The sequence below is a fragment of the Oncorhynchus mykiss genome, chromosome 2 (genome assembly GCF_057628025.1).
Source record: "Oncorhynchus mykiss isolate SJ-2025 chromosome 2, ASM5762802v1, whole genome shotgun sequence".
Classification (NCBI taxonomy): Eukaryota; Metazoa; Chordata; class Actinopteri; order Salmoniformes; family Salmonidae; genus Oncorhynchus; species Oncorhynchus mykiss.
The window spans coordinates 16,025,599-16,051,001 of NC_143023.1; the positions used below are offsets into that span (position 1 = coordinate 16,025,599).

The following is a 25,403-nucleotide window of genomic DNA, read 5'->3' on the forward strand; positions in this document are numbered from 1 at the left end:
AAACAGCAGAGGGAATATCCCCCTATCCACATCGATGGGACAGTAGTGGAGAGGGTAGTAAGTTTTAAGTTCCTCGGCGTACACATCACAGACAAACTGAACTGGTCCACCCACACAGACAGCATCGTGAAGAAGGCGCAGCAGCGCCTCTTCAACCTCAGGAGGCTGAAGAAATTTGGCTTGTCACCTAAAGCACTCACAAACTTCTACAGATGCACAATCGAGAGCAACCTGTCGGGCTGTATCACCGCCTGGTACGGCAACTGCTCCGCCCACAACCGTAAGGTTCTCCAGAGGGTAGTGAGGTCTGCACAACGCATCACTGGGGGCAAACTACCTGCCCTCCAGAACACCTACACCACCTGATATCACAGGAAGGCCATAAAGATCATCAAGGACAACAACCACCCGAGCCACTGCCTGTTCACCCCGCTATCATCCAGAAGGCGAGGTCAGTACAGGTGCATCAAAGCTGGGACCGAGAGACTGAAAAACAGCTTCTATCTCAAGGCCATCAGACTGTTAAACAGCCACCACTAACAGTGAGTGGCTGCTGCCAACACACTGACTCAACTCCAGCCACTTTAATAATGGGAATTGATGGGAAATGATGTAAAATATATCACTAGCCACTTTAAACAATGCTACCTAATATAATGTTTACATACCCTACAATATTCATCTTATTTGTATATGTACAGTGCCTAGCGAAAGTATTCGGGCCCCTTGAACTTTGCAACCTTTTGCCACATTTCAGGCTTCAAACATAAAGATATAAAATTGTATTTTTTGTAAAGAATCAACAACAAGTGGGACACAATCATGAAGTGGAACGACATTTATTGGATATTTCAAACTTTTTTAACAAATCAAAAACTGAAAAATTGGGCGTGCAAAATTATTCAGCCCCTTTAAGTTAATACTTTGTAGCGCCACCTTTTGCTGCGATTACAGCTGTAAGTCGCTTGGGGTATGTCTCTATCAGTTTTGCACATCGAGAGACTGACATTTTTTCCCATTCCTCCTTGCAAAACAGCTCGAGCTAAGTGAGGTTGGATGGAGAGCATTTGTGAACAGCAGTTTTCAGTTCTTTCCACAGATTCTCGATTGGATTCAGGTCTGGACTTTGACTTGGCCATTCTAACACCTGGATATGTTTCTTTTTGAACCATTCCATTGTAGATTTTGCTTCATGTTTTGGATCATTGTCTTGTTGGAAGACAAATCTCCGTCCCAGTCTCAGGTCTTTTACAGACTCCATCAGGTTTTCTTCCAGAATGGTCCTGTATTTGGCTCCATCCATCTTCCCATCAATTTTAACCATCTTCCCTGTCCCTGCTGAAGAAAAGCAGGCCCAAACCATGATGCTGCCACCACCATGTTTGACAGTGGGGATGGTGTGTTCAGGGTGATGAGCTGTGTTGCTTTTACGCCAAACATAACGTCTTGCATTGTTGCCAAAAAGTTCAATTTTGGTTTCATCTGACCAGAGCACCTTCTTCCACATGTTTGGTGTGTCTCCCAGGTGGCTTGTGGCAAACTTTAAACAACACTTTTTATGGATATCTTTAAGAAATGGCTTTCTTCTTGCCACTCTTCCATAAAGGCCAGATTTGTGCAATATACGACTGATTGTTGTCCTATGGACAGAGTCTCCCACCTCAGCTGTAGATCTCTGCAGTTCATCCAGAGTGATCATGGGCCTCTTGGCTGCATCTCTGATCAGTCTTCTCCTTGTATGAGCTGAAAGTTTAGAGGGACGGCCAGGTCTTGGTAGATTTGCAGTGGTCTGATACTCCTTCCATTTCAATATTATCGCTTGCACAGTGCTCCTTGGGATGTTTAAAGCTTGGGAAATCTTTTTGTATCCAAATCCGGCTTTAAACTTCTTCACAACAGTATCTCGGACCTGCCTGGTGTGTTCCTTGTTCTTCATGATGCTCTCTGCGCTTTTGACGGACCTCTGAGACTATCACAGTGCAGATGCATTTATACGGAGACTTGATTACACACAGGTGGATTGTATTTATCATCATTAGTCATTTAGGTCAACATTGGATCATTCAGAGATCCTCACTGAACTTCTGGAGAGAGTTTGCTGCACTGAAAGTAAAGGGGCTGAATAATTTTGCACGCCCAATTTTTCAGTTTTTGATTTGTTAAAAAAGTTTGAAATATCCAATAAATGTCGTTCCACTTCATGATTGTGTCCCACTTGTTGTTGATTCTTCACAAAAAAATACAGTTTTATATCTTTATGTTTGAAGCCTGAAATGTGGCAAAAGGTCGCAAAGTTCAAGGGGGCCGAATACTTTCGCAAGGCACTGTATATACTGTACTCTATATCATCTACTGCATCTTTATGTAATAAATGTATCACTAGCCACTTTAACTATGCCACTTTGTTTACATACTCATCTCATATGTATATACTGCACTCAATACCATCTACTGTATCTTGCCTATGCCGTTCTGTACCATCACTCATTCATATATCTTTATGTACATATTCTTTATCCCCTTACACTTGTGTCTATAAGGTAGTAGTTTTGGAAATGTTAGCTAGATTACTTGTTGGTTATTACTGCATTGTCGGAACTAGAAGCACAAGCATTTCGCTACACTCGCATTAACATCTGCTAACCATGTGTATGTGACAAATACAATTTTATTTGATTTCTGTCCCCCTACCTCTACCTCCCTCTGTCCCCCTACCTCTACCTCCCTCTGTCCCCCTACCTCTACCTCCCTCTGCCCCCCTACCTCTACATCCCTCTGTCCCCCTACCTCTAACTCCCTCTGTCCCCCACCTCTACCTCCCTCTGTCCCCCCTCCATCTGTCCCCCTTCCCTCTCCATGCCTACCTCTACCTCCCTCTGTCCCCCTACCTCTACCTCCCTCTGTCCCCCTACCTCTACCTCCCTCTGTCCCCCTACCTCTACCTTCCTCTGTCCCCCTACCTCTACCTTCCTCTGTCCCCCTACCTCTACCTCCCTCTGTCCCCCCTACCTCTACCTCCCTCTGTCCCCCCTACCTCTACCTCCCTCTGTCCCCCCTACCTCTACCTCCCTCTGTCCCCCTACCTCTACCTCCCTCTGTCCCCCCTACCTCCATCCCTCCCTCTCCATCCCTCCCTCTACCTCCCTCTCTCCTCTCTCACCGGGGGCTGGCCATGTCCTGGGGAAGGTGGAACCACTCCTGGAGCTTGGCCTCCTGTCCAACTCCCACCTGAGGAACGCAGATAGAAAAATGACAAATTAAATTGAGTAAATTACACACACCCACGCACGCGCACACACACGCATACACACACACACTCAAAATCTTCATTTCTCACCTTGACCAGGTAGGAGCCGGGCTCCACCGAGCATGCCCAGTAGTGCCTTCCCTGGGTGATGGCCAGGTCGCCTATGAGGAGGTCAGAGGTCAGGTGACAGGAAGTGAGGGAGCGGTCAGCGGCCTGCAGAAGGGAGAGGCCGGGCACGCTGCGGGCATACGTCTGTCCTTTACCCAGAGCCAGTCGGTCAGCATGCAAACCCCAGCGAGAGTCCAGAGAGAAACACAACACTGACGGAGGAGGGAGAGGGGGAGGAGGGAGAGGGAGAGGGGGAGGAGGAGGAGAGGGAGGAGGAGGAGGAGAGGGGAGGAGGAGGAGAGGGAGAGTAGGAGGACGAGAGGAGGAGGAGAGGGAGAGGAGGGACGGGAGAGGAGGAGAGGAAGAGGGGGAGGAGGAGGAGGAGAGGGAGAGGGGGAGGAGGAGGAGGAGAGGGGGAGAGGGAGAGGAGGAGGAGGAGGAGGAGACGGAGAGGGGGAGGAGGAGGAGAGGGGGAGTAGGAGGATGAGAGGGGGAGGAGAGGGAGAGGAGGAGAGGGAGAGGAGGAGGAGAGGGGGAGGAGAGGGAGAGGGGGAGGAAGGGGAGGAGGGGGAGAGTAGGAGGACGAGAGGAGGAGGAGAGGGAGAGGAGGGACGGGAGAGGAGGAGAGGAAGAGGAAGAGGGGGAGGAGGAGAGGGAGAGGGGGAGGAGGAGGAGGAGAGGGGGAGAGGGAGAGGAGGAGGAGGAGGAGAGGGAGAGGGGGAGGAGGGAGAGGGGGAGGAGAGAGAGAGGAGGAGAGGGAAAGGGGGAGGAGGAGGAGGAGAGGGAGAGGAGGAGGAGGAGAGGGAGAGGGGGAGGAGGAGGAGAGGGGGAGTAGGAGGATGAGAGGGGGAGGAGAGGGAGAGGAGGAGAGGGAGAGGAGGAGGAGAGGGGGAGGAGGGGGAAAGGGGGAGGAGGAGACGGAGAGGGGGAGGAGGAGGAGAGGGGCAGTAGGAGGATGAGAGGGGGAGGAGAGGGAGAGGAGGAGAGGGAGAGGAGAGGGAGAGGAGGGGAGAGGGGGAGGAGGGGGAGAGTAGGAGGACGAGAGGAGGAGGAGAGGGAGAGGAGGGACGGGAGAGGAGGAGAGGAAGAGGAAGAGGAAGAGGGGGAGGAGGAGAGGGAGAGGGGGAGGAGGAGGAGGAGAGGGGGAGAGGGAGAGGAGGAGGAGGAGAGGGAGAGGGGGAGGAGGGAGAGGAGGAGGAGGAGGAGAGGGAGAGGAGGGAGAGGGGGAGGAGAGAGAGGAGGAGAGGGAGAGTGGGAGGAGGAGAGGAAGAGGGGGAGGAGGCGGATGAGAGGGGGAGGAGGAGGAGCGGGAGAGGGGAGTAGGAGGACGAGAGGGGGAGGAGGGAGAGGAGGAGAGGGAGAGGGGAGGAGAAGGAGAGGAGGAGAGGGAGAGGAGAGTGGGAGGAGGAGGAGGAGGAGAGGGAGAGGAGAGGGGGAGGAGGGGGAGGAGGAGGAGGGAGAGGAGGAGAAGAGGGAGAGGAGGAGAGGGAGAGGGGGAGGAGAGAGGGAGAGGGGGAGGAGGAGAGGGAGAGACGGGGAGGAGGAGAGGGAGAGACGGGGAGGAGAGGGAGAGGAGGAGAGGGAGAGGGGGAGGAGGAGGACAAGAGGGGGAGGAGAGGGGGAGGAGGGGGAGAGGGGGAGGAGAGGGGGAGGAGGGGGGGGGAGAGGGAGAGGAAGAGGAGGAGGAGAGGGAGAGGAGGAGGAGAGGGGGAGGAGAGGGGGAGGAGGAGAGGGGGAGGAGGAGAGGGGGAGGAGAGGGGGAGGAGGAGAGGGAGAGGAAGAGGAGGAGGAGAGGGAGAGGAGTGGAGGAGGAGAGGAGGAGAGGAAGAGGAGAGGGAGAGGGGGAGGGAGAAGGAGAGGAAGAGGGGAGGGAGAAGGAGAGGAAGAGGGGAGGGAGAGGAAGAGGAGGGACAGTGAGAGGAGGAGGATGGAGGAGAGGTGGGGGAAGAGGAAGAGGTGGGAGAGGGTGAGGAAGGGGAAGGGTTTGATATAGCATCAGGGAGAGGAGCAGAGGAGCAGACCTGCTTACATCTACAGGAAACTGATGTATTCTGGAGGAATAAATACACCCCAGGAAAGAGAGGGAACGAGGAGAGCAGGAAATAAGAGAGAGAGCGTTCTAAAGAGGGAGAGAAACCTAGCCCAATACAGGTACGACTGCTGATCACTGATCAGGTTTTGAGAAATGAATAAACAAATCTCCTTTAGTGAGCCACATGAACACTTAATAACACAGGAGACTGGGGGAGTGTTTATACAGTATGGACAGTGTGAGGACAGAGAGGGAGAAATGTTGATGAAGAGAGAGAGAGAGAGAGAGGTAGGAGAAGGACAGAGAGTGAGAGATGTTGATAGAGAGAGAGAGAGGTAGGAGAAGGACAGAGAGTGAGAGATGTTGATAGAGAGAGAGAGAGGTAGGAGAAGGACAGAGAGTGAGAGATGTTGATAAAGAGAGAGAGAGAGGTAGGAGAAGGACAGAGAGTGAGAGATGTTGATAGAGAGAGAGAGAGAGGTAGGAGAAGGACAGAGAGTGAGAGATGTTGATAAAGAGAGAGAGAGAGGTAGGAGAAGGACAGAGAGTGAGAGATGTTGATAAAGAGAGAGAGAGAGGTAGGAGAAGGACAGAGAGGGAGAGATGTTGATAAAGAGAGAGAGAGGTAGGAGAAGGACAGAGAGTGAGAGATGTTGATAAAGAGAGAGAGAGGTAGGAGAAGGACAGAGAGTGAGAGATGTTGATAGAGAGAGAGAGAGAGAGAGAGAGAGAGAGAGGTAGGAGAAGGACAGAGAGGGAGAGATGTCGATAAAGAGAGAGAGAGAGGTAGGAGAAGGACAGAGAGGGAGAGATGTTGATAAAGAGAGAGAGAGGTAGGAGAAGAACAGAGTAAGAGATGTTGATAGAGAGAGAGCGGTAGGAGAAGGACAGAGAGTGAGAGATGTTGATAAAGAGAGAGAGAGAGGTAGGAGAAGGACAGAGAGTGAGAGATGTTGATAAAGAGAGAGAGAGAGTTAGGAGAAGGACAGAGAGGGAGAGATGTTGATAGAGAGAGAGAGAGAGAGAGAGAGAGGTAGGAGAAGGACAGAGAGGGAGAGATGTTGATAGAGAGAGGTGGGAGAAGGACAGAGAGTGAGAGATGTTGATAGAGAGAGGTGGGAGAAGGACAGAGGGGGGAGATGTCGATAAAGAGAGAGAGAGGTAGGAGAAGGACAGAGAGGGAGAGATGTCGATAAAGAGAGAGAGAGAGGGGTAGGAGAAGGACAGAGAGGGAGAGATGTTGATAAAGAGAGAGAGAGAGAGGTAGGAGAAGAACAGAGTGAGAGATGTTGATAGAGAGAGAGAGAGGTAGGAGAAGGACAGAGAGTGAGAGATGTTGATAAAGAGAGAGAGAGAGGTAGGAGAAGGACAGAGAGGGAGAGATGTTGATAGAGAGAGAGAGAGAGGTAGGAGAAGGACAGAGAGGGAGAGATGTTGATAAAGAGAGAGAGAGAGGTAGGATGAAGGACAGAGAGTGAGAGATGTTGATAGAGAGAGGTAGGAGAAGGACAGAGAGGGAGAGATGTCGATAAAGAGAGAGAGAGAGGTAGGATGAAGGACAGAGAGTGAGAGATGTTGATAGAGAGAGGTAGGAGAAGGACAGAGAGGGAGAGATGTTGATAAAGAGAGAGAGAGAGAGAGGTAGGAGAAGGACAGAGAGTGAGAGATGTTGATAGAGAGAGGTGGGAGAAGGACAGAGGGGGGAGATGTCGCTAAAGAGAGAGAGAGAGAGGTAGGAGAAGGACAGAGAGTGAGAGATGTTGATAGAGAGAGGTGGGAGAAGGACAGAGGGAGGAGATGTCGATAAAGAGAGAGAGAGAGAGAGAGGTAGGAGAAGGACAGAGAGTGAGAGATGTTGATAGAGAGAGGTGGGAGAAGGACAGAAGGGGGAGATGTCGATAAAGAGAGAGAGAGGTAGGAGAAGGACAGAGAGGGAGAGATGTCGATAAAGAGAGAGAGAGAGAGGTAGGAGAAGGACAGAGAGGGAGAGATGTTGATAAAGAGAGAGAGAGAGGTAGGAGAAGGACAGAGAGGGAGAGATGTTGATAGAGAGAGGTAGGAGAAGGACAGAGAGGGAGAGATGTCGATAAAGAGAGAGAGAGAGGTAGGATGAAGGACAGAGAGTGAGAGATGTTGATAAAGAGAGAGAGAGAGGTAGGAGAAGGACAGAGAGGGAGATATGTTGATAGAGAGAGGTGGGAGAAGGACAGAGGGGGGAGATGTCGATAATGAGAGAGAGGTAGGAGAAGGACAGAGAGGGAGAGATGTCGATAAAGCGAGAGAGGGAGGTAGGAGAAGGACAGAGAGGGAGAGATGTTGATAAAGAGAGAGAGAGAGGTAGGAGAAGGACAGAGAGGGAGAGATGTTGATAGAGAGAGGTAGGAGAAGGACAGAGAGGGAGAGATGTCGATAAAGAGAGAGAGAGAGGTAGGATGAAGGACAGAGAGTGAGAGATGTTGATAGAGAGAGGTAGGAGAAGGACAGAGAGGGAGAGATGTTGATAAAGAGAGAGAGAGAGAGAGGGGTAGGAGAAGGACAGAGAGTGAGAGATGTTGATAGAGAGAGGTGGGAGAAGGACAGAGGGGGGAGATGTCGCTAAAGAGAGAGAGAGAGAGGTAGGAGAAGGACAGAGAGTGAGAGATGTTGATAGAGAGAGGTGGGAGAAGGACAGAGGGAGGAGATGTCGATAAAGAGAGAGAGAGAGAGAGGTAGGAGAAGGACAGAGAGTGAGAGATGTTGATAGAGAGAGGTGGGAGAAGGACAGAAGGGGGAGATGTCGATAAAGAGAGAGAGAGGTAGGAGAAGGACAGAGAGGGAGAGATGTCGATAAAGAGAGAGAGAGAGAGAGGTAGGAGAAGGACAGAGAGTGAGAGATGTTGATAAAGAGAGAGAGAGGTAGGAGAAGGACAGAGAGGGAGAGATGTTGATAGAGAGAGGTGGGAGAAGGACAGAGAGTGAGAGATGTTGATAGAGAGAGGTGGGAGAAGGACAGAGGGGGGAGATGTCGATAAAGAGAGAGAGAGGTAGGAGAAGGACAGAGAGGGAGAGATGTCGATAAAGAGAGAGAGAGAGGGGTAGGAGAAGGACAGAGAGGGAGAGATGTTGATAAAGAGAGAGAGAGAGGTAGGAGAAGAACAGAGTGAGAGATGTTGATAGAGAGAGAGAGAGGTAGGAGAAGGACAGAGAGTGAGAGATGTTGATAAAGAGAGAGAGAGAGGTAGGAGAAGGACAGAGAGGGAGAGATGTTGATAGAGAGAGAGAGAGAGGTAGGAGAAGGACAGAGAGGGAGAGATGTTGATAAAGAGAGAGAGAGAGGTAGGATGAAGAACAGAGAGTGAGAGATGTTGATAGAGAGAGGTAGGAGAAGGACAGAGAGGGAGAGATGTCGATAAAGAGAGAGAGAGAGGTAGGATGAAGGACAGAGAGTGAGAGATGTTGATAGAGAGAGGTAGGAGAAGGACAGAGAGGGAGAGATGTTGATAAAGAGAGAGAGAGAGAGAGGTAGGAGAAGGACAGAGAGTGAGAGATGTTGATAGAGAGAGGTGGGAGAAGGACAGAGGGGGGAGATGTCGCTAAAGAGAGAGAGAGAGAGGTAGGAGAAGGACAGAGAGTGAGAGATGTTGATAGAGAGAGGTGGGAGAAGGACAGAGGGAGGAGATGTCGATAAAGAGAGAGAGAGAGAGAGGTAGGAGAAGGACAGAGAGTGAGAGATGTTGATAGAGAGAGGTGGGAGAAGGACAGAAGGGGGAGATGTCGATAAAGAGAGAGAGAGGTAGGAGAAGGACAGAGAGGGAGAGATGTCGATAAAGAGAGAGAGAGAGGTAGGAGAAGGACAGAGAGGGAGAGATGTTGATAAAGAGAGAGAGAGAGGTAGGAGAAGGACAGAGAGGGAGAGATGTTGATAGAGAGAGGTAGGAGAAGGACAGAGAGTGAGAGATGTTGATAAAGAGAGAGAGAGAGGTAGGAGAAGGACAGAGAGGGAGATATGTTGATAGAGAGAGGTGGGAGAAGGACAGAGGGGGGAGATGTCGATAATGAGAGAGAGGTAGGAGAAGGACAGAGAGGGAGAGATGTCGATAAAGAGAGAGAGAGAGAGGTAGGAGAAGGACAGAGAGGGAGAGATGTTGATAAAGAGAGAGAGAGAGGTAGGAGAAGGACAGAGAGGGAGAGATGTTGATAGAGAGAGGTAGGAGAAGGACAGAGAGGGAGAGATGTCGATAAAGAGAGAGAGAGAGAGAGAGAGGTAGGAGAAGGACAGAGAGTGAGAGATGTTGATAAAGAGAGAGAGAGAGGTAGGAGAAGGACAGAGAGTGAGAGATGTTGATAGAGAGAGGTGGGAGAAGGACAGAGGGGGGAGATGTCGATAAAGAGAGAGAGAGGTAGGTAGGAGAAGGACAGAGAGGGAGAGATGTTGATAGAGAGAGGTGGGAGAAGGACAGAGAGGGAGAGATGTCGATAAAGAGAGAGAGAGAGGTATGAGAAGGACAGAGAGGGAGAGATGTCGATAAAGAGAGAGAGAGAGAGGTAGGAGAAGGACAGAGAGGGAAAGATGTCGATAAAGAGAGAGAGAGAGAGGTAGGAGAAGGACAGAGAATGGGATGGTAGGATTCTTCTGAGATGAATCAAGTGTTAGCAAGGTGAAAGAGAGGAAGGAGAGATAGGGAGATAAAGGGATGGAGAGATGGAGAGAGGATGGAGGATGGAGAGAGGATGGACGGATGGAGAGAGGATGGACGGATGGAGAGAGGATGGAGGGATGAGAGAGGATGGACGGATGGAGAGAGGATGGAGGGATGGAGAGAGGATGGACGGATGGAGAGAGGATGGAGGATGGAGAGAGGATGGACGGATGGAGAGAGGATGGAGGGATGGAGAGAGGATGGAGGGAGGATGGAGGATGGAGAGAGGCTGGAGGATGGAGAGAGGATGATGGATGGAGAGAGGATGGAGAGAGGATGGACGGATGGAGAGAGGATGGAGAGAGGATGGAGGATGGAGAGAGGATGGACGGATGGAGAGAGGATGGAGAGAGGATGGAGGGAGGATGGAGGATGGATGGATGGAGAGAGGATGGATGGATGGAGAGAGGATGGAGAGAGGATGGAGAGAGGATGGACGGATGGAGAGAGGATGGAGGGATGGAGAGAGGGCCGGGGGGTGGAGAGAGGATGGAGGGATGGAGAGAGGATGGAGGGATGGAGAGAGGATGGAGGGATGGAGAGAGGATGGACGGATGGAGAGAGGATGGAGAGAGGATGGAGGATGGAGAGAGGATGGACGGATGGAGAGAGGATGGACGGATGGAGAGAGGATGGACGGATGGAGAGAGGATGGAGAGAGGATGGAGGATGGAGAGAGGATGGATGGATGGAGAGAGGATGGAGAGAGGATGGAGGATGGAGAGAGGATGGACGGATGGAGAGAGGATGGAGGGATGGAGAGAAGGCCGGGGGGTGGAGAGAGGATGGAGGGATAGAGAGAGGATGGAGGGATGGAGAGAGGGCCGGGGGTGGAGAGAGGATGGAGGGATGGAGAGAGGATGGAGGGGTGGAGAGAGGATGGAGGATGGAGGGATGGAGAGAGGGCCGGGGGGTGGAGAGAGGATGGAGGGATGGAGAGAGGATGGAGGGATGGAGAGAGGATGGAGGGATGGAGAGAGGATGGAGGGATGGAGAGAGGATGGAGAGAGGATGGGGGATGGAGAGAGGATGGAGAGAGGATGGAGGGATGGAGAGAGGGCTGGGGGTGGAGCTGGGTTACAGAACAGAGGTAGTGGGTTATGCAGAGAGAAAATGAGGGAATTGAGAAGGTGAAGGGATGGATTGGGACAAAAGAGGTATTGACTTTGTTAAACAATTCCCCAACAATAATTGTATCAGGAATTGCGTACGGACGTGTCTGTGTGTGTGTCTCACCTGGTGCGGGTGGTGTGTGTAGGTAAACCTCTTCGCTGTACTCTCCAAACCCCGCCTTATTGCTTCCTTTCACCCTTAACACGTACACACTGTCCATCTCCAGCCTGTCAATCACAGCACTAGTCCCGCCCACCTCCTCCAGGCGTTGCCACACCAGTGGAGCATTGGGACTCCTGACCTCTCCTCCCCAGCCTGCCTCGGTCAATCCCATTCGCCGCTGGAACTCCACAGAGAAGTGCCAGGCAGGGGCGGAGTCCTGGGGGAGTCGCCAGCACAGGAACAGCTGGTCATAGGCAAGCGTGCGCTGAGTGTCAATCACAGGAGCCAATGGGGCTGTAGCAGGGGCGGGGCAGAGAAGAAAAGGGAGTTATATTGGTGGATGGGATGAGTTAGCTTTCAGATCTAACCTCTTACACAGACGGACCTCTTATGTATCCCATGCTGCTGATGAGTTTCACTTCTCTGGAGGCGTCCATGTGGAAGTGTCTGAAGGAGGGATCAGCCGAGAGAGAGAAACACTGCAGATTCTCTATGGCTTTCACCAGCCTGGAGAGAGAGAATGAGAGAGAGTCAGAGACAGAGAAAAAGAGAGAGAAAGAGCGAGAGAGAAAATAGAAACGGGGAGAGAGAAAATATAGAGGGGGGTGCTGGTAAGTGTTAAGTGTTGATATTACCCACGGTGTGTGTGTGTGTGTGCGCATGTGTGTCTTGCATCTACCACCCGTACCTGTTGTGGGTGATTCGTGCGGCCTGTACGAAGCAGGGTTGGTCGGTCTCTTTGAGCAGCTCCTGTGTGTAGGCCATTAAACCGCCGTGCTCCTGCAGACCCCTCCTCTCAGACACCTGGGCCGACAGGGCCTCCCCCCTCCTCAGCCGGGCCCCCTCCAGGGCCAGGGTCAATGCTCCCTGTCGCTCCACTAGAGACGCCCCCAGCTCCCTCACAGACTGGGACAACTGCTCCCTCGCCAACGCACTGTTCAACTAGAGAGGGAGTTGAGAGGGGGTTTAAGGGGATGTGGTAGAGGGAGAGAGAGAGGGGGGGGGGAATGGAGAGGGTAGAGGGAGAGAGAGAGGGGGGGGAGAAGGGAGAGGGTAGAGTGAGAGGGAGAGAGTGTGGGGGAGGGGAGAAGAAGGGAGGGGTAGAGGGAGGGAAAGAAGAGCATGGTTATACTGTGATGGAGAGAAAGAGGCAATCGAAGGATAGAGGGAAGAAAGTAGTGGATTGGATGAAAGAGAGACAGAAAGGATGGAGAGAGAGTTTACCTCCATGTGTGTGATGGCACTCTCCAGCTGAGTTATCTGAGCCTTTACTGTGTCCTGATTGGCCAGAATGTAGTTGATCTCCTTGGTGATTTTGTCCTCAGGTGTTAAGAGAGACAGATGACAATATCAGCAAGCAAAGATGTAGCTTCATGGTTAGATAGATAGATAGATAGATAGATAGATAGATAGATAGATACCTTTAGTGCCTGGCAGGCCTGTGCGATGGGCGCCACCTTGTGGCCATGGTGGACTCTGTGGAGCTTACAGACAGGACACAGCAGCCTCTGGCAGGAGCGACAGTACCACAACAACCTCTCCTGCTCATGCTCCAGACACGTTAAGACCTAATAGGGGAGAACGGGGGAGAGGAGAGAAGGCAAGAGGAGAGAAGGAGGAGAGAGGAGAGGGCAGGAGGGGAGAGGAGAGGGGAGGAGGGGGAGAGGGTTGAGGGGGAGAGGAGGGGAAAGGAGAGGGCAGGACGGGAGAGGAGATGAGAGGAGGGGGAGAGGGCAGGAGCGGAGAGGAGGGGAGAGGAGGAAGACAGGTACAGTAGAGGTGTAGATACAGGGGTGGGCAGGGAGGAGAGAGGAAGACAGGTACAGTAGAGGTGTAGATACAGGGGTGGGTAGGGAGGAGGGGAGAGGAGGAAGACAGGTACAGTAGAGGTGTAGATACAGGGGTGGGCAGGGAGGAGGGGAGAGGAGGAAGACAGGTATAGTAGAGGTGTAGATACAGGGGTGGGCAGGGAGGAGAGGAGGGGAGAGGAGGAAGACAGGTACAGTAGAGGTGTAGATACAGGGGTGGGTAGGGAGGAGGGGAGAGGAGGAAGACAGGTACAGTAGAGGTGTAGATACAGGGGTGGGCAGGGAGGAGGGGAGAGGAGGAAGACAGGTATAGTAGAGGTGTAGATACAGGGGTGGGCAGGGAGGAGAGGAGGGGAGAGGAGGAAGACAGGTACAGTAGAGGTGTAGATACAGGGGTGGGCAGGGAGGAGGGGAGAGGAGGAAGACAGGTACAGGAGAGGTGTAGATACAGGGGTGGGCAGGGAGGAGGGGAGAGGAGGAATACAGGTACAGTAGAGGTGTAGATACAGGGGTGGGCAGGGAGGAGGGGAGAGGAGGAATACAGGTACAGTAGAGGTGTAGATACAGGGGTGGGCAGGGAGGAGAAGAGGGGAGAGGAGTAAGACAGGTACAGTAGAGGTGTAGATACAGGGGTGGGCAGGGAGGAGGGGAGAGGAGGAAGACAGGTATAGTAGAGGTGTAGATACAGGGGTGGGCAGGGAGGAGAGAGCAAGAAGATATAACAGGAGGAGGAAGAAAAGGAGGTCACCAGCCAAACTCACAGAGAGGTAATATATAGGAAACACATGAAGGAGAGAGGTACTGTAGAGGAAACAGGTGAAGGAGAAAGAGAGAGGTAGTGTAGGGGAAACAGGTGAAGGAGAGAGGGAGGTACTGTAGAGGAAACAGGTGAATGAGAGAGAGGTACTGTAAAGGAAACAGGTGAAGGAGAAAGAGAGAGGTAGTGTAGGGGAAACAGGTGAAGGAGAGAGAGAGAGGTAGTGTAGGGGAAATAGGTAAAGGAGAGAGGGAGGTACTGTAGAGGAAACAGGTGAATGAGAGAGAGGTACTGTAAAGGAAACAGGTGAAGGAGAAAGAGAGAGGTAGTGTAGGGGAAATAGGTAAAGGAGAGAGGGAGGTACTGTAGAGGAAACAGGTGAATGAGAGAGAGGTAGTGTAAAGGAAACAGGTGAAGGAGAAAGAGAGAGGTAGTGTAGGGGAAACAGGTGAAGGAGAGAGAGGTAGTGTAGGGGAAACAGGTGAAGGAGAGAGAGAGAGGTAGTGTAGGGGAAATAGGTAAAGGAGAGAGAGAGGTACTGTAAAGGAAACAGGTGAAGGAGAAAGAGAGAGGTAGTGTAGGGGAAAGAGGTGAAGGAGAGAGAGGTACTGTAGAGGAAACAGGTGAAGGACAGAGAGAGGTACTGTAGAGGAAACAGGTGAAGGAGAGAGAGAGGTACTGTAGAGGAAACAGGTGAAGGAGAGAGAGAGGTACTGTAGAGGAAACAGGTGAAGGACAGAGAGAGGTACTGTAGAGAAAACAGGTGAAGGAGAGAGAGAGGTACTGTAGAGGAAACAGGTGAAAGACAGAGAGAGGTACTGTAGAGGAAACAGGTGAAGGAGAGAGAGAGGTCCTGTAGAGGAAACAGGTGAAGGAGAGAGAGAGGTACTGTAGAGGAAACAGGTGAAGTAGAGAGAGAGGTACTGTAGAGGAAACAGGTGAAGGAGAGAGAGAGGTACTGTAGAGGAAACAGGTGAAGGAGAGAGAGGTACTGTAGAGGAAACATGTGAATGAGAGAGAGGTACTGTAGAGGAAACAGGTGAAGGAGAAAGAGAGAGGTAGTGTAGGGGAAATAGGTAAAGGAGAGAGGGAGGTACTGTAGAGGAAACAGGTGAATGAGAGAGAGGTACTGTAAAGGAAACAGGTGAAGGAGAAAGAGAGAGGTAGTGTAGGGGAAACAGGTGAAGGAGAGAGAGGTACTGTAGAGGAAACAGGTGAAGGACAGAGAGAGGTACTGTAGAGGAAACAGGTGAAGGAGAGAGAGAGGTACTGTAGAGGAAACAGGTGAAGGACAGAGAGAGGTACTGTAGAGGAAACAGGTGAAGGAGAGAGAGAGGTACTGTAGAGGAAACAGGTGAAAGACAGAGAGAGGTACTGTAGAGGAAACAGGTGAAGGAGAGAGAGAGGTCCTGTAGAGGAAACAGGTGAAGGAGAGAGAGAGGTACTGTAGAGGAAACAGGTGAAGGAGAGAGAGAGGTACTGTAGAGGAAACAGGTGAAGGAGAGAGAGAGGTACTGTAGAGGAAACAGGTGAAGGAGAGAGAGAGGTACTGTAGAGGAAACAGGTGAAGGAGAGAGAGGTACTGTAGAGGAAACATGTGAATGAGAGAGAGGTACTGTAGAGGAAACAGGTGAAGGAGAAAGAGAGAGGTAGTGTAGGGGAAATAGGTAAAGGAGAGAGGGAGGTACTGTAGAGGAAACAGGTGAATGAGAGAGAGGTACTGTAAAGGAAACAGGTGAAGGAGAAAGAGAGAGGTAGTGTAGGGGAAACAGGTGAAGGAGAGAGAGGTACTGTAGAGGAAACAGGTGAAGGACAGAGAGAGGTACTGTAGAGGAAACAGGTGAAGGAGAGAGAGAGGTACTGTAGAGGAAACAGGTGAAGGACAGAGTGAGGTACTGTAGAGGAAACAGGTGAAGGAGAGAGAGAGGTACTGTAGAGGAAACAGGTGAAAGACAGAGAGAGGTACTGTAGAGGAAACAGGTGAAGGAGAGAGAGAGGTCCTGTAGAGGAAACAGGTGAAGGAGAGAGAGAGGTACTGTAGAGGAAACAGGTGAAGGAGAGAGAGAGGTACTGTAGAGGAAACAGGTGAAGGAGAGAGAGAGGTACTGTAGAGGAAACAGGTGAAGGAGAGAGAGGTACTGTAGAGGAAACATGTGAATGAGAGAGAGGTACTGTAGAGGAAACAGGTAAATGACAGAGAGAGGTACTGTAGAGGAAACAGGTGAAGGAGAGAGAGGTACTGTAGAGGAAACAGGTAAAGGACAGAGAGAGGTACTGTAGAGGAAACAGGTGAAGGAGAGAGAGGTACTGTAGAGGAAACAGGAGAAGGAGAGAGAGATGTACCGTAGAGGAAACAGGTGAAGGAGAGTGAGAGAGGGACTGTAGAGGAAACAGGTTAAGGAGAGAGAGAAAGAAGGACTGTAGAGGAAACAGGTGAAGGAGAGAGAGAAAGAGGGACTGTAGAGGAAACAGGTGAAGGAGAGAGAGAGGTACTGTAGAGGAAACAGGTGAAGGAGAGAGAGATGTACTGTAGAGGAAACAGGTAAATGAGAGAGAGAGAGAGGGACTGTAGAGGAAACAGGTGAAGGAGAGAGGTACTGTAGAGGAAACAGGTGAAGAGAGAGCGAGAGAGAGAGAGGTACTGTAGAGGAAACAGGTAAATGAGAGAGAGAGAGAGGGACTGTAGAGGAAACAGGTGAAGGAGAGAGGTACTGTAGAGGAAACAGGTGAAGAGAGAGAGAGAGAGAGGTACTGTAGAGGAAACAGGTGAAGAGAGAGAGAGAGAGAGAGAGAGAGGTACTGCAGATGAAACAGGTAAAGAAGTTATAGAGATATGGATAGATACAGAGAAGAGGGAGATGCAGGACAAAAACAGCAATTTCATGAACATAGTTAATTAACCCTTACATACACACCCCAAATACTATGTAAACACACACACACACACACACACACCTTGGGTCTGAAGTTGTTGGTGGGCAGTATGTGTTCGTGCTGGGAGCGGAGCGTTCCCCAGGGGTGGTAGAGCTTGAAACACTCGTTGCAGAAGTTGGACCTGCAGTCAGCACAGCCCTTAGTGGCCTCCAAGGACTGAGGAGCCTTACAGAAGCCACACATTATAGCCACGCTGCCCAGGCTCACTGTGTGTCTGTACCTGGAGCCAGACAGGGGAGGGGGAGAAACAGTGGAGAGGGTGGGGGTTGATACAAAAAGAGGAGAGTGAGAAAGAGAGGGGGTATGAGAGATGAGGAGAGGGGGTATGAGAGGTGAGAAGGAGAGGGGGTGTGAGAAGGAGAGGGGGTATGAGAGGTGAGAAGGAGAAAGGGTATGAGAGGTGAGAAGGAGAGGGGGTGTGAGAGGTGAGAAGGAGAGGGGGTATGAGAGGTGAGAAGGAGAGGGGGTATGAGAGGTGAGAAGGAGAGAAGGAAAGGGAGTATGAGAGGTGAGAAGGAGAGAAGGAGATGGGGTATGAGAGGTGAGAAGGAGAGGGGGTATGAGAGGTGAGAAGGAGAGGGGGTATGAGAAGCGAGAAGCAGAGGGGGTATGAGAGGTGAGAAGGAGAGGGGGTATGAGAAGCGAGAAGCAGAGGGGGTATGAGAGGTGAGAAGGAGAGGGGGTATGAGAAGTGAGAAGCAGAGGGGGTATGAGAGGTGAGAAGGAGAGGGGGTATGAGAAGTGAGAAGCAGAGGGGGTATGAGAAGTGAGAAGGAGAGGGGGTATGAGAGGTGAGAAGGAGAGGGGGTATGAGAGGTGAGAAGGAGAGGGGGTGAGAGGTGAGAAGGAGAGGGGGTATGAGAAGTGAGAAGCAGAGGGGGTATGAGAGGTGAGAAGGAGAGGGGGTATGAGAAGCGAGAAGCAGAGGGGGTATGAGAGGTGAGAAGGAGAGGGGGTATGAGAAGTGAGAAGCAGAGGGGGTATGAGAGGTGAGAAGGAGAGGGGGTATGAGAAGTGAGAAGCAGAGGGGGTATGAGAAGTGAGAAGGAGAGGGGGTATGAGAGGTGAGAAGGAGAGGGGGTATGAGAGGTGAGAAGGAGAGGGGGTGAGAGGTGAGAAGGAGAGGGGGTATGAGAAGTGAGAAGCAGAGGGGGCATGAGAGGTGAGAAGGAGAGGGGGTATGAGCTAAATGTGCTACTGTAAGGTCTGTTCTGTTCTGTCCTGTTCTGCTCTGCATTCAGATGTATGCTTTTTTAAATGTTATCTAACTTCCTGACCTGGATCCTTCAGCTGTGTTCTGTGTTCCTGCAGACTGCACTGTTTCTACTTCCAGTGAGCTATGGACTCTCAACATGTCCAGTCTTTACTGACAGAGACAACCCAGCCTCCAGGGGAGAGAGAACAGCTGCAGCAAACTCCTCTGAAACTGCTGCTGCTGCATCTCAAACAATGGATATTATATCTCTCTCTCTCTCTCTCCCCCTCTCCCTCTCTCTCTTATCCCAATTCTTTCCCACTCTCTCCCTATACCTCTCCCAAATCTCTCTTGCCTTCTCTATGTGAATCTCAGTAGTCTACAAAGGCCTCCTCTCTTCCTCTCTTTCAGATCACTACTAATGAAGGAAAGGAAACAAGGAAAGGAGGCTATTTATGATAATCACAATGTCTGTGTTTGTCTCTTGAAGCGTTCAGAACCTCAACTTGTTGTTCAGAAAGTCCATTTAACGTTCGTGTGAATGATGAAGTCACCTCAGCTTCCCAGTTCCCACACACTCAGCTGGTTAGGCCCTGCTTCAGGAGAGGGGGGGTTCTCCCCGTACCAAAATCAGTGATTTTCTGTCCCATTTATAAAGCACTATTGACTTTTCCTTCTTTCTGTGCTTATCTTTATTTCCTGCAGGATTGGTTCAGAACCTACATTCCTCTGTAAGTAAGCAACTCTCTCTACGTGTCTGTCTGTCTGTCTGTCTGTCTGTCTGTCTGTCTGTCTGTCTGTCTGTCTGTCTGTCTGTCTGTCTGTCTGTGTGTGTACCTCTCTACAATGCGTTCCAAGGTGAGATTCCTGAGGCAATTGGTCAGTCCTCTCTCCCCCAGCTCCACCTCCTTGTGACAGGACGGACAGGGGAACAGCATGGGGGCAGGAGACATGTCCTTACGACGACGCCCGGGGTACGTCCCAAAACCTGAGAGGTGGGGGGAGGAGGGGGTAAGTTTGGAGAGGGAGAGAGGAGACAGTGTGAGATAGAAAGTAATCAGTATGAGTGGGATAGCTCCATCACAGTTTGATAGAACTAGAGCCATACTTTTCTATCCCCTGACTGCACTGCACACTGCATGCTGACACAGACAGAAACTGCTGCTTCACACCTAGAACACCTGCTAGTTCAAACACACACACACACACACACACACACACACACACACACACACACACACACACTACTGCCCCCCAACTCTCTCTCTCAACATCTCTCTCTCAGCATCTTTGAAGTGTTATGATGTATGAACCAGTCATATACACCGCATCTAAAAAACATTAACAACACCTGCTCATTTCCTGACATAGAGTGACCAGGTGAATCCAGGTGAAAGCTATGATCCCTTATTGTGGATGAAGGGGAGGAGACAGGTTAAACAAGGATTGTAATCCTTGAGACAACTGAGACATGGATTGTGTATGTGTGCCATCCAGAGGGTGCATGAGCAAGACAAAGGATTTTAGTGCCTTTGAACAGGGTCTGGTAGTAGGTGTCAGGCGCACCAGTTTGTGTCAAGAACTGCAACGTTGCTGGGTTTTTACGCTCAACAGTTTCCTGTGTGTATCAAGAATGGTCCACCACCCAAAGGACATCCAGCCAACTTGACACAAAAGTGGAAAGCATTGGAGTCAACATGAGCCAGCATCCAAGTGAAAAGCTTTGGACACCTTGAATTGAGGCTGTTCTGAGGGCAAAAGGGGGTTCCTAATGTTCAGTATACTCTGTGTATATAGAGAGTTGGACCATTGCAGTTGAACGTTCAGAGAGCGACTCTTTCTCCTACATACAGTTGAAATCTGAAGTTTACATACATTTAGGTTGGAGTCATTAAATCTCATTTTTCAACCACTCCACAAATGTCTTGTTAACAAACTATAGTTTTTGCAAGTCGGTTAGGACATCTACTTTGTGCATGACAAGTCATTTTTCCAACAATTGTTTACAGACAAGATTATTTCACTTCTAATTCACTGTATCACAATTCCAGTGGGTCAGTAGTTTACATACACTAAGTTGACTGTACCTTTAAGCAGCTCGGAAAATTCCAGAAAATTATGTCATGGCTTTAGAAGCTTCTGATAGGCTAATTGACATAATTTGAGTCAATTGGAGGTGTACCTGTGGATGTATTTCAAGGCCTACCTTCAAACACAGTGCCTATAACTTGACATCATGGGAAAATCAAAAGAAATCAACCAAGACCTCAGAAAACAAAAAATTGTAGACCTCCACAAGTCTGGTTCATCCTTGGGAGCAATTTCCAAACACCTGAAGGTACCACGTTCATCTGTACAAACAATAATACGCAAGTATAAACACCATGGGACCACGCAGCCGTCATACCGCTCAGGAAGGAGACTCGTTCGGTCTCCTAGAGATGAGCGTACTTTGGTGCGAAAAGTGCAAATCAATCTCAGAACAACAGCAATGACCCCAAGCATACTTCCAAAGTTGTGGCAAAACGGCTTAAGGACAACAAAGTCAAGGTATTGGAGTTGCCATCACAAAGCTCTGACCTCAATCCCATAGAACATGTGTGGGCAGAACTGAAAACGCGTGTGTGAGCAAGGAGGCCTAAAAACCTGACTCAGTTACACCAGCTCTGTCAGGAGGAATGGGCCAAAATTCACCCAACTTACATAAGCTTTTGGAAGGATATCCGAAACGTTTGACCCAAGTTAAACAATTTAAAGGCAATGCTACCAAATACTAATTGAGTGTATGTAAACTTCTGACCCACTGGGAATGTGATGAAATAAAAGCTGAAATAAATCATTCTCTCTATTATTTTGACATTTCACATTCTTAAAATATAGTGGTGGTCCTAACTGACCTAAGACAGGGAATTTTTACGAGGATTAAATGTCAGGAATTGAGAAAAACTCAGTTCAAACTTATTTGGCTAAGGTGTATGTAAACTTCCGACTTCAACTGTAGCTATTACTAAGTGAAAATTGACACTTCCAAATTGTGTTGTTTATTTCAGATTTCCAAACCAATGAAAACACACCAACACTGTACAGACTTGGATGCACATTATGCAGAATGGTAATCAATAAAAAACGATTTTAAATTCGCAGTTCTGTTTTGTTTGTTTACAGCGGGTCATTTCATAGGGAACTGGAGGAGGAGCTCTCCTATTGTTACATTGCCCATCTTAATCTTTTCTTTTTATTGGCCAGTCTGAGATAGGGCTTTTTCTTTGCAACTCTGCCTAGAAGGCCAGCATCCCGGAGTCGCCTCTTCACTGCTGACATTGAGACTGGTGTTTTGCGGGTACTATTTAATGAAGCTGCCAGTTGAGGACTTGAGGCGTCTGTTTCTCAAACTAGACATTCTAATGTACTTGTCCTCTTGCTCAGTTGTGCACCGGGGCCTCCCACTCCTCTTGCTATTCTGGTTTGAGACAGTTTGCACTGTTCTGTGAAGGGAGTAGTACACAGCGTTGAACGAGATCTTCAGTGTCTTGGCAATTTCTCGCATGGAATAGCCTTCATTTCTCAGAACAAGAATAGACTGATGAGTTTCAGAAGAATGGGGCTTTGTTTCTGGCCATCATGAGCCTGTAATCAAACCCACAAATGCTGATGCTCCAGATACTCAACTAGTCTAAAGAAGGCCAATTTTATTGCATCTTTAATCAGCACAACAGTTTTCAGCTGTAATAACATAATTGCAAAAGGGTTTTCTAATGATCAATTAGCCTTTTAAAATGATAAACTTGGATTAGCTAACACAACGTGCCATTGGAACACAGGAGTGATGGTTGCTGATAATGGGCTTCTGTATGCCTATGTAGATATTCCACTAAAAATCCGCCGTTACCAGCTACAATAGTAATTTACAACATTAACAATGTCTACACTGTATTTCTGATCAATTTGATGTTATTTTAATGGACAAAAAATGTAGGCACTGGCACACAAGTGAGATCGACATCAGCATTCACACACACACTAACCCACCTGGTCTGAGGACGCGGTCCAGGCGGTCGGTGGTCTTGGGCGGTGGCCTGCGTGCCCCGCGCGGGGAGCGTGTGTTGGGGGAGGCGGCCGGGGAGTTGGGCTCTGGGGGGAGGTCTGGGGCAGGGTATCCTCTCTGGATTAACACCTCAGCAGCACACAGCAGACACACACTGTGCTGGCACGGCAGGATGATGGGCTGCTTCACCATCTCAGTACACACCGGGCAATGCAGCTCCCGCTCCATACTCTTCATGTTACACTGGAGGACGAGAGAGGGAGGGAAGGGGGATAAGGGTTGGAGATAGTAGAGAGATGGGGAGAGGAGTTAGAGGAGCAGGGAGGGGGATAAGGGGTTGGAGATAGTAGAGAGATGGGGAGAGGAGTTAGAGGAGCAGGGAGGGGGGATAAGGGGTTGGAGATAGTAGAGAGACGGGGAGAGGAGTTAGAGGAGCAGGGAGGGGGGATAAGGGGTTGGAGATAGTAGAGAGACGGGGAGAGGAGTTAGAGGAGCAGGGAGGGGGGATAAGGGGTTGGAGATAGTAGAGAGACAGGGAGAGGAGTTAGAGGAGCAGGGAGGGGGGATAAGGGGTTGGAGATAGTAGAGAGACGGGGAGAGGAGTTAGAGGAGCAGGGAGGGGGGATAAGGGGTTGGAGATAGTAGAGAGACGGGGAGAGGAGTTAGAGGAGCAGGGAGGGGGGATAAGGGGTTGGAGATAGTAGAGAGACGGGGAGAGGAGTTAGAGGAGCAGGGAGGGGGGATAAGGGGTTGGAGATAGTAGAGAGACGGGGAGAGGAGTTAGAGGAGCAGGGAGGGGGGATAAGGGGTTGGAGATAGTAGAGAGACGGGGAGAGGAGTTAGAGGAGCAGGGAGGGGGGATAAGGGGTTGGAGATAGTAGAGAGATGGGGAGAGGAGTTAGAGGAGCAGGGAGGGGGGATAAGGGGTTGGAGATAGTAGAGAGACGGGGAGAGGAGTTAGAGGAGCAGGGAGGGGGGATAAGGGGTTGGAGATAGTAGAGAGACGGGGAGAGGAGTTAGAGGAGCAGGGAGGGGGGATAAGGGGTTGGAGATAGTAGAGAGACAGGGAGAGGAGTTAGAGGAGCAGGGAGGGGGGATAAGGGGTTGGAGATAGTAGAGAGACGGGGAGAGGAGCAGGGAGGGGGGATAAGGGGTTGGAGATAGTAGAGAGACGGGGAGAGGAGTTAGAGGAGCAGGGAGGGGGGATAAGGGGTTGGAGATAGTAGAGAGACGGGGAGAGGAGTTAGAGGAGCAGGGAGGGGGGATAAGGGGTTGGAGATAGTAGAGAGACGGGGAGAGGAGCAGGGAGGGGGGATAAGGGGTTGGAGATAGTAGAGAGACGGGGAGAGGAGTTAGAGGAGCAGGGAGGGGGGATAAGGGGTTGGAGATAGTAGAGAGATGGGGAGAGGAGTTAGAGGAGCAGGGAGGGGGGATAAGGGGTTGGAGATAGTAGAGAGACGGGGAGAGGAGTTAGAGGAGCAGGGAGGGGGGATAAGGGGTTGGAGATAGTAGAGAGACGGGGAGAGGAGTTAGAGGAGCAGGGAGGGGGGATAAGGGGTTGGAGATAGTAGAGAGATGGGGAGAGGAGTTAGAGGAGCAGGGAGGGGGATAAGGGGTTGGAGATAGTAGAGAGACGGGGAGAGGAGCAGGGAGGGGGGATAAGGGGTTGGAGATAGTAGAGAGACGGGGAGAGGAGCAGGGAGGGGGGATAAGGGGTTGGAGATAGTAGAGAGACGGGGAGAGGAGTTAGAGGAGCAGGGAGGGGGGATAAGGGGTTGGAGATAGTAGAGAGACGGGGAGAGGAGCAGGGAGGGGGGATAAGGGGTTGGAGATAGTAGAGAGATGGGGAGAGGAGTTAGAGGAGCAGGGAGGGGGGATAAGGGGTTGGAGATAGTAGAGAGATGGGGAGAGGAGTTAGAGGAGCAGGGAGGGGGGATAAGGGGTTGGAGATAGTAGAGAGACAGGGAGAGGAGTTAGAGGAGCAGGGAGGGGGGATAAGGGGTTGGAGATAGTAGAGAGACAGGGAGAGGAGTTAGAGGAGCAGGGAGGGGGGATAAGGGGTTGGAGATAGTAGAGAGACGGGGAGAGGAGTTAGAGGAGCAGGGAGGGGGGATAAGGGGTTGGAGATAGTAGAGAGACGGGGAGAGGAGTTAGAGGAGCAGGGAGGGGGGATAAGGGGTTGGAGATAGTAGAGAGACGGGGAGAGGAGTTAGAGGAGCAGTGAAGAAAATAAAGGGTGAGTGAGCAGGGCAGAGGGTGTGAGGGGAAAGAGGAGGAAGTGAAAACAGGAGTGAGAATGAGGCAGAGGAATAACTTAACTGCTCTAAATAGAGGAGAGAGAGAATGAGAGAGAGGGAGATAGAAACAGCATCTTACATTATTGAACCATTCCTAGTTTAGAATTTATGTTGGACACATGAAAGGAGAAAGCAGGTGTGTGTGTGTATAAATACCCAGGCCAGGGCTGACTAAGGCGCTACAGCCAGTCTCCTTAAATATGAGTCTAATCACTTCATTCCAGCTCTGTCTGGCCAACAGCATGATGTAAACCCAGTATAGAGGAGTAATAGATCCCTCTATCTATAGCTCTGTTGTAGGACTAGTTGCTTGATTCTAACCTTCCTCAGTTCAGTTAATACAAGCCACCATGATGGCGAGAAGAGATTCATTTTACCGGAACAATGAATTACATTAAAATGGATTTCAATGCACAAAATAGGCTATATTACCGGTCAAGTCCTAGCCGACTTCATCTTCCCTAGGCCGGCTATAGAAATATCAATGGGATTCATGATAGGCCAAGGCTACTGGCTACCGGGAAAATAGCATTCACATGGATTAGGCTTCGATACGAATGACTACACCTCTCTCTCTCCTCTATCAATGTGTTTTCTTTCCCGGGCTCGGCCAGAATAGTTGGTGTCAGCGGGTCCTTTCTGCGCCCAGGGGGGGGTTGCGCGAGAACCAAGATCGCCGCCGCGTGCTGGCGCTCCCTGAATCCCGTTTCTATGGCGACAAACATCGTCAGTTCCCTGCTCACCGTGTTGCGAGAAAGCAAATCATATCATCGGACCCCTTGTTTTTGTCTGTGCATGCTGGGGTACACATTCGACAGATAGGCATTATATCTATTTTTGAATCCTATCCATTTAATCCTCCTTTTACCTCATAGCTAGGTGTGTCAATAACCAGCCGATAGTGACCAGCCGCTGGCGTCAAGTGTTGGAGCCAAATGCCACCCATTTCTAATTTATAGCTCATTAACTCATTAATGAATGTCTGGTTCAATTTTATTCAATCTAATAACAAAAGCAGACCATTTC

General features: G+C 50.4%; 1 protein-coding gene across 2 annotated transcripts in view; it reads right to left on the reverse strand.

The window, feature by feature from the left end:
• Positions 1-25,403, reverse strand: part of LOC110536202 (tripartite motif-containing protein 46) — a 33,011-nt gene that overhangs the window by 6,847 nt on the left and 761 nt on the right. Inside the window, exons 2-11 of one of the 2 annotated variants that reach the window (XM_036939652.2) lie at positions 22,065-22,323; positions 18,873-19,023; positions 16,862-17,060; positions 12,763-12,909; positions 12,566-12,661; positions 12,030-12,283; positions 11,727-11,848; positions 11,303-11,635; positions 3,338-3,567; positions 3,161-3,228 (exon numbers count right to left, since the gene is read on the reverse strand). In XM_036939652.2, the coding sequence (XP_036795547.1) occupies positions 3,161-3,228; positions 3,338-3,567; positions 11,303-11,635; positions 11,727-11,848; positions 12,030-12,283; positions 12,566-12,661; positions 12,763-12,909; positions 16,862-17,060; positions 18,873-19,023; positions 22,065-22,323 (1,859 nt within the window). Of the gene's footprint in view, positions 1-3,160; positions 3,229-3,337; positions 3,568-5,476; positions 11,139-11,302; positions 11,636-11,726; positions 11,849-12,029; positions 12,284-12,565; positions 12,662-12,762; positions 12,910-16,861; positions 17,061-18,872; positions 19,024-22,064; positions 22,324-25,403 lie in introns of those variants that run through there. The other variant, XM_090190379.1, reaches the window with a different exon arrangement.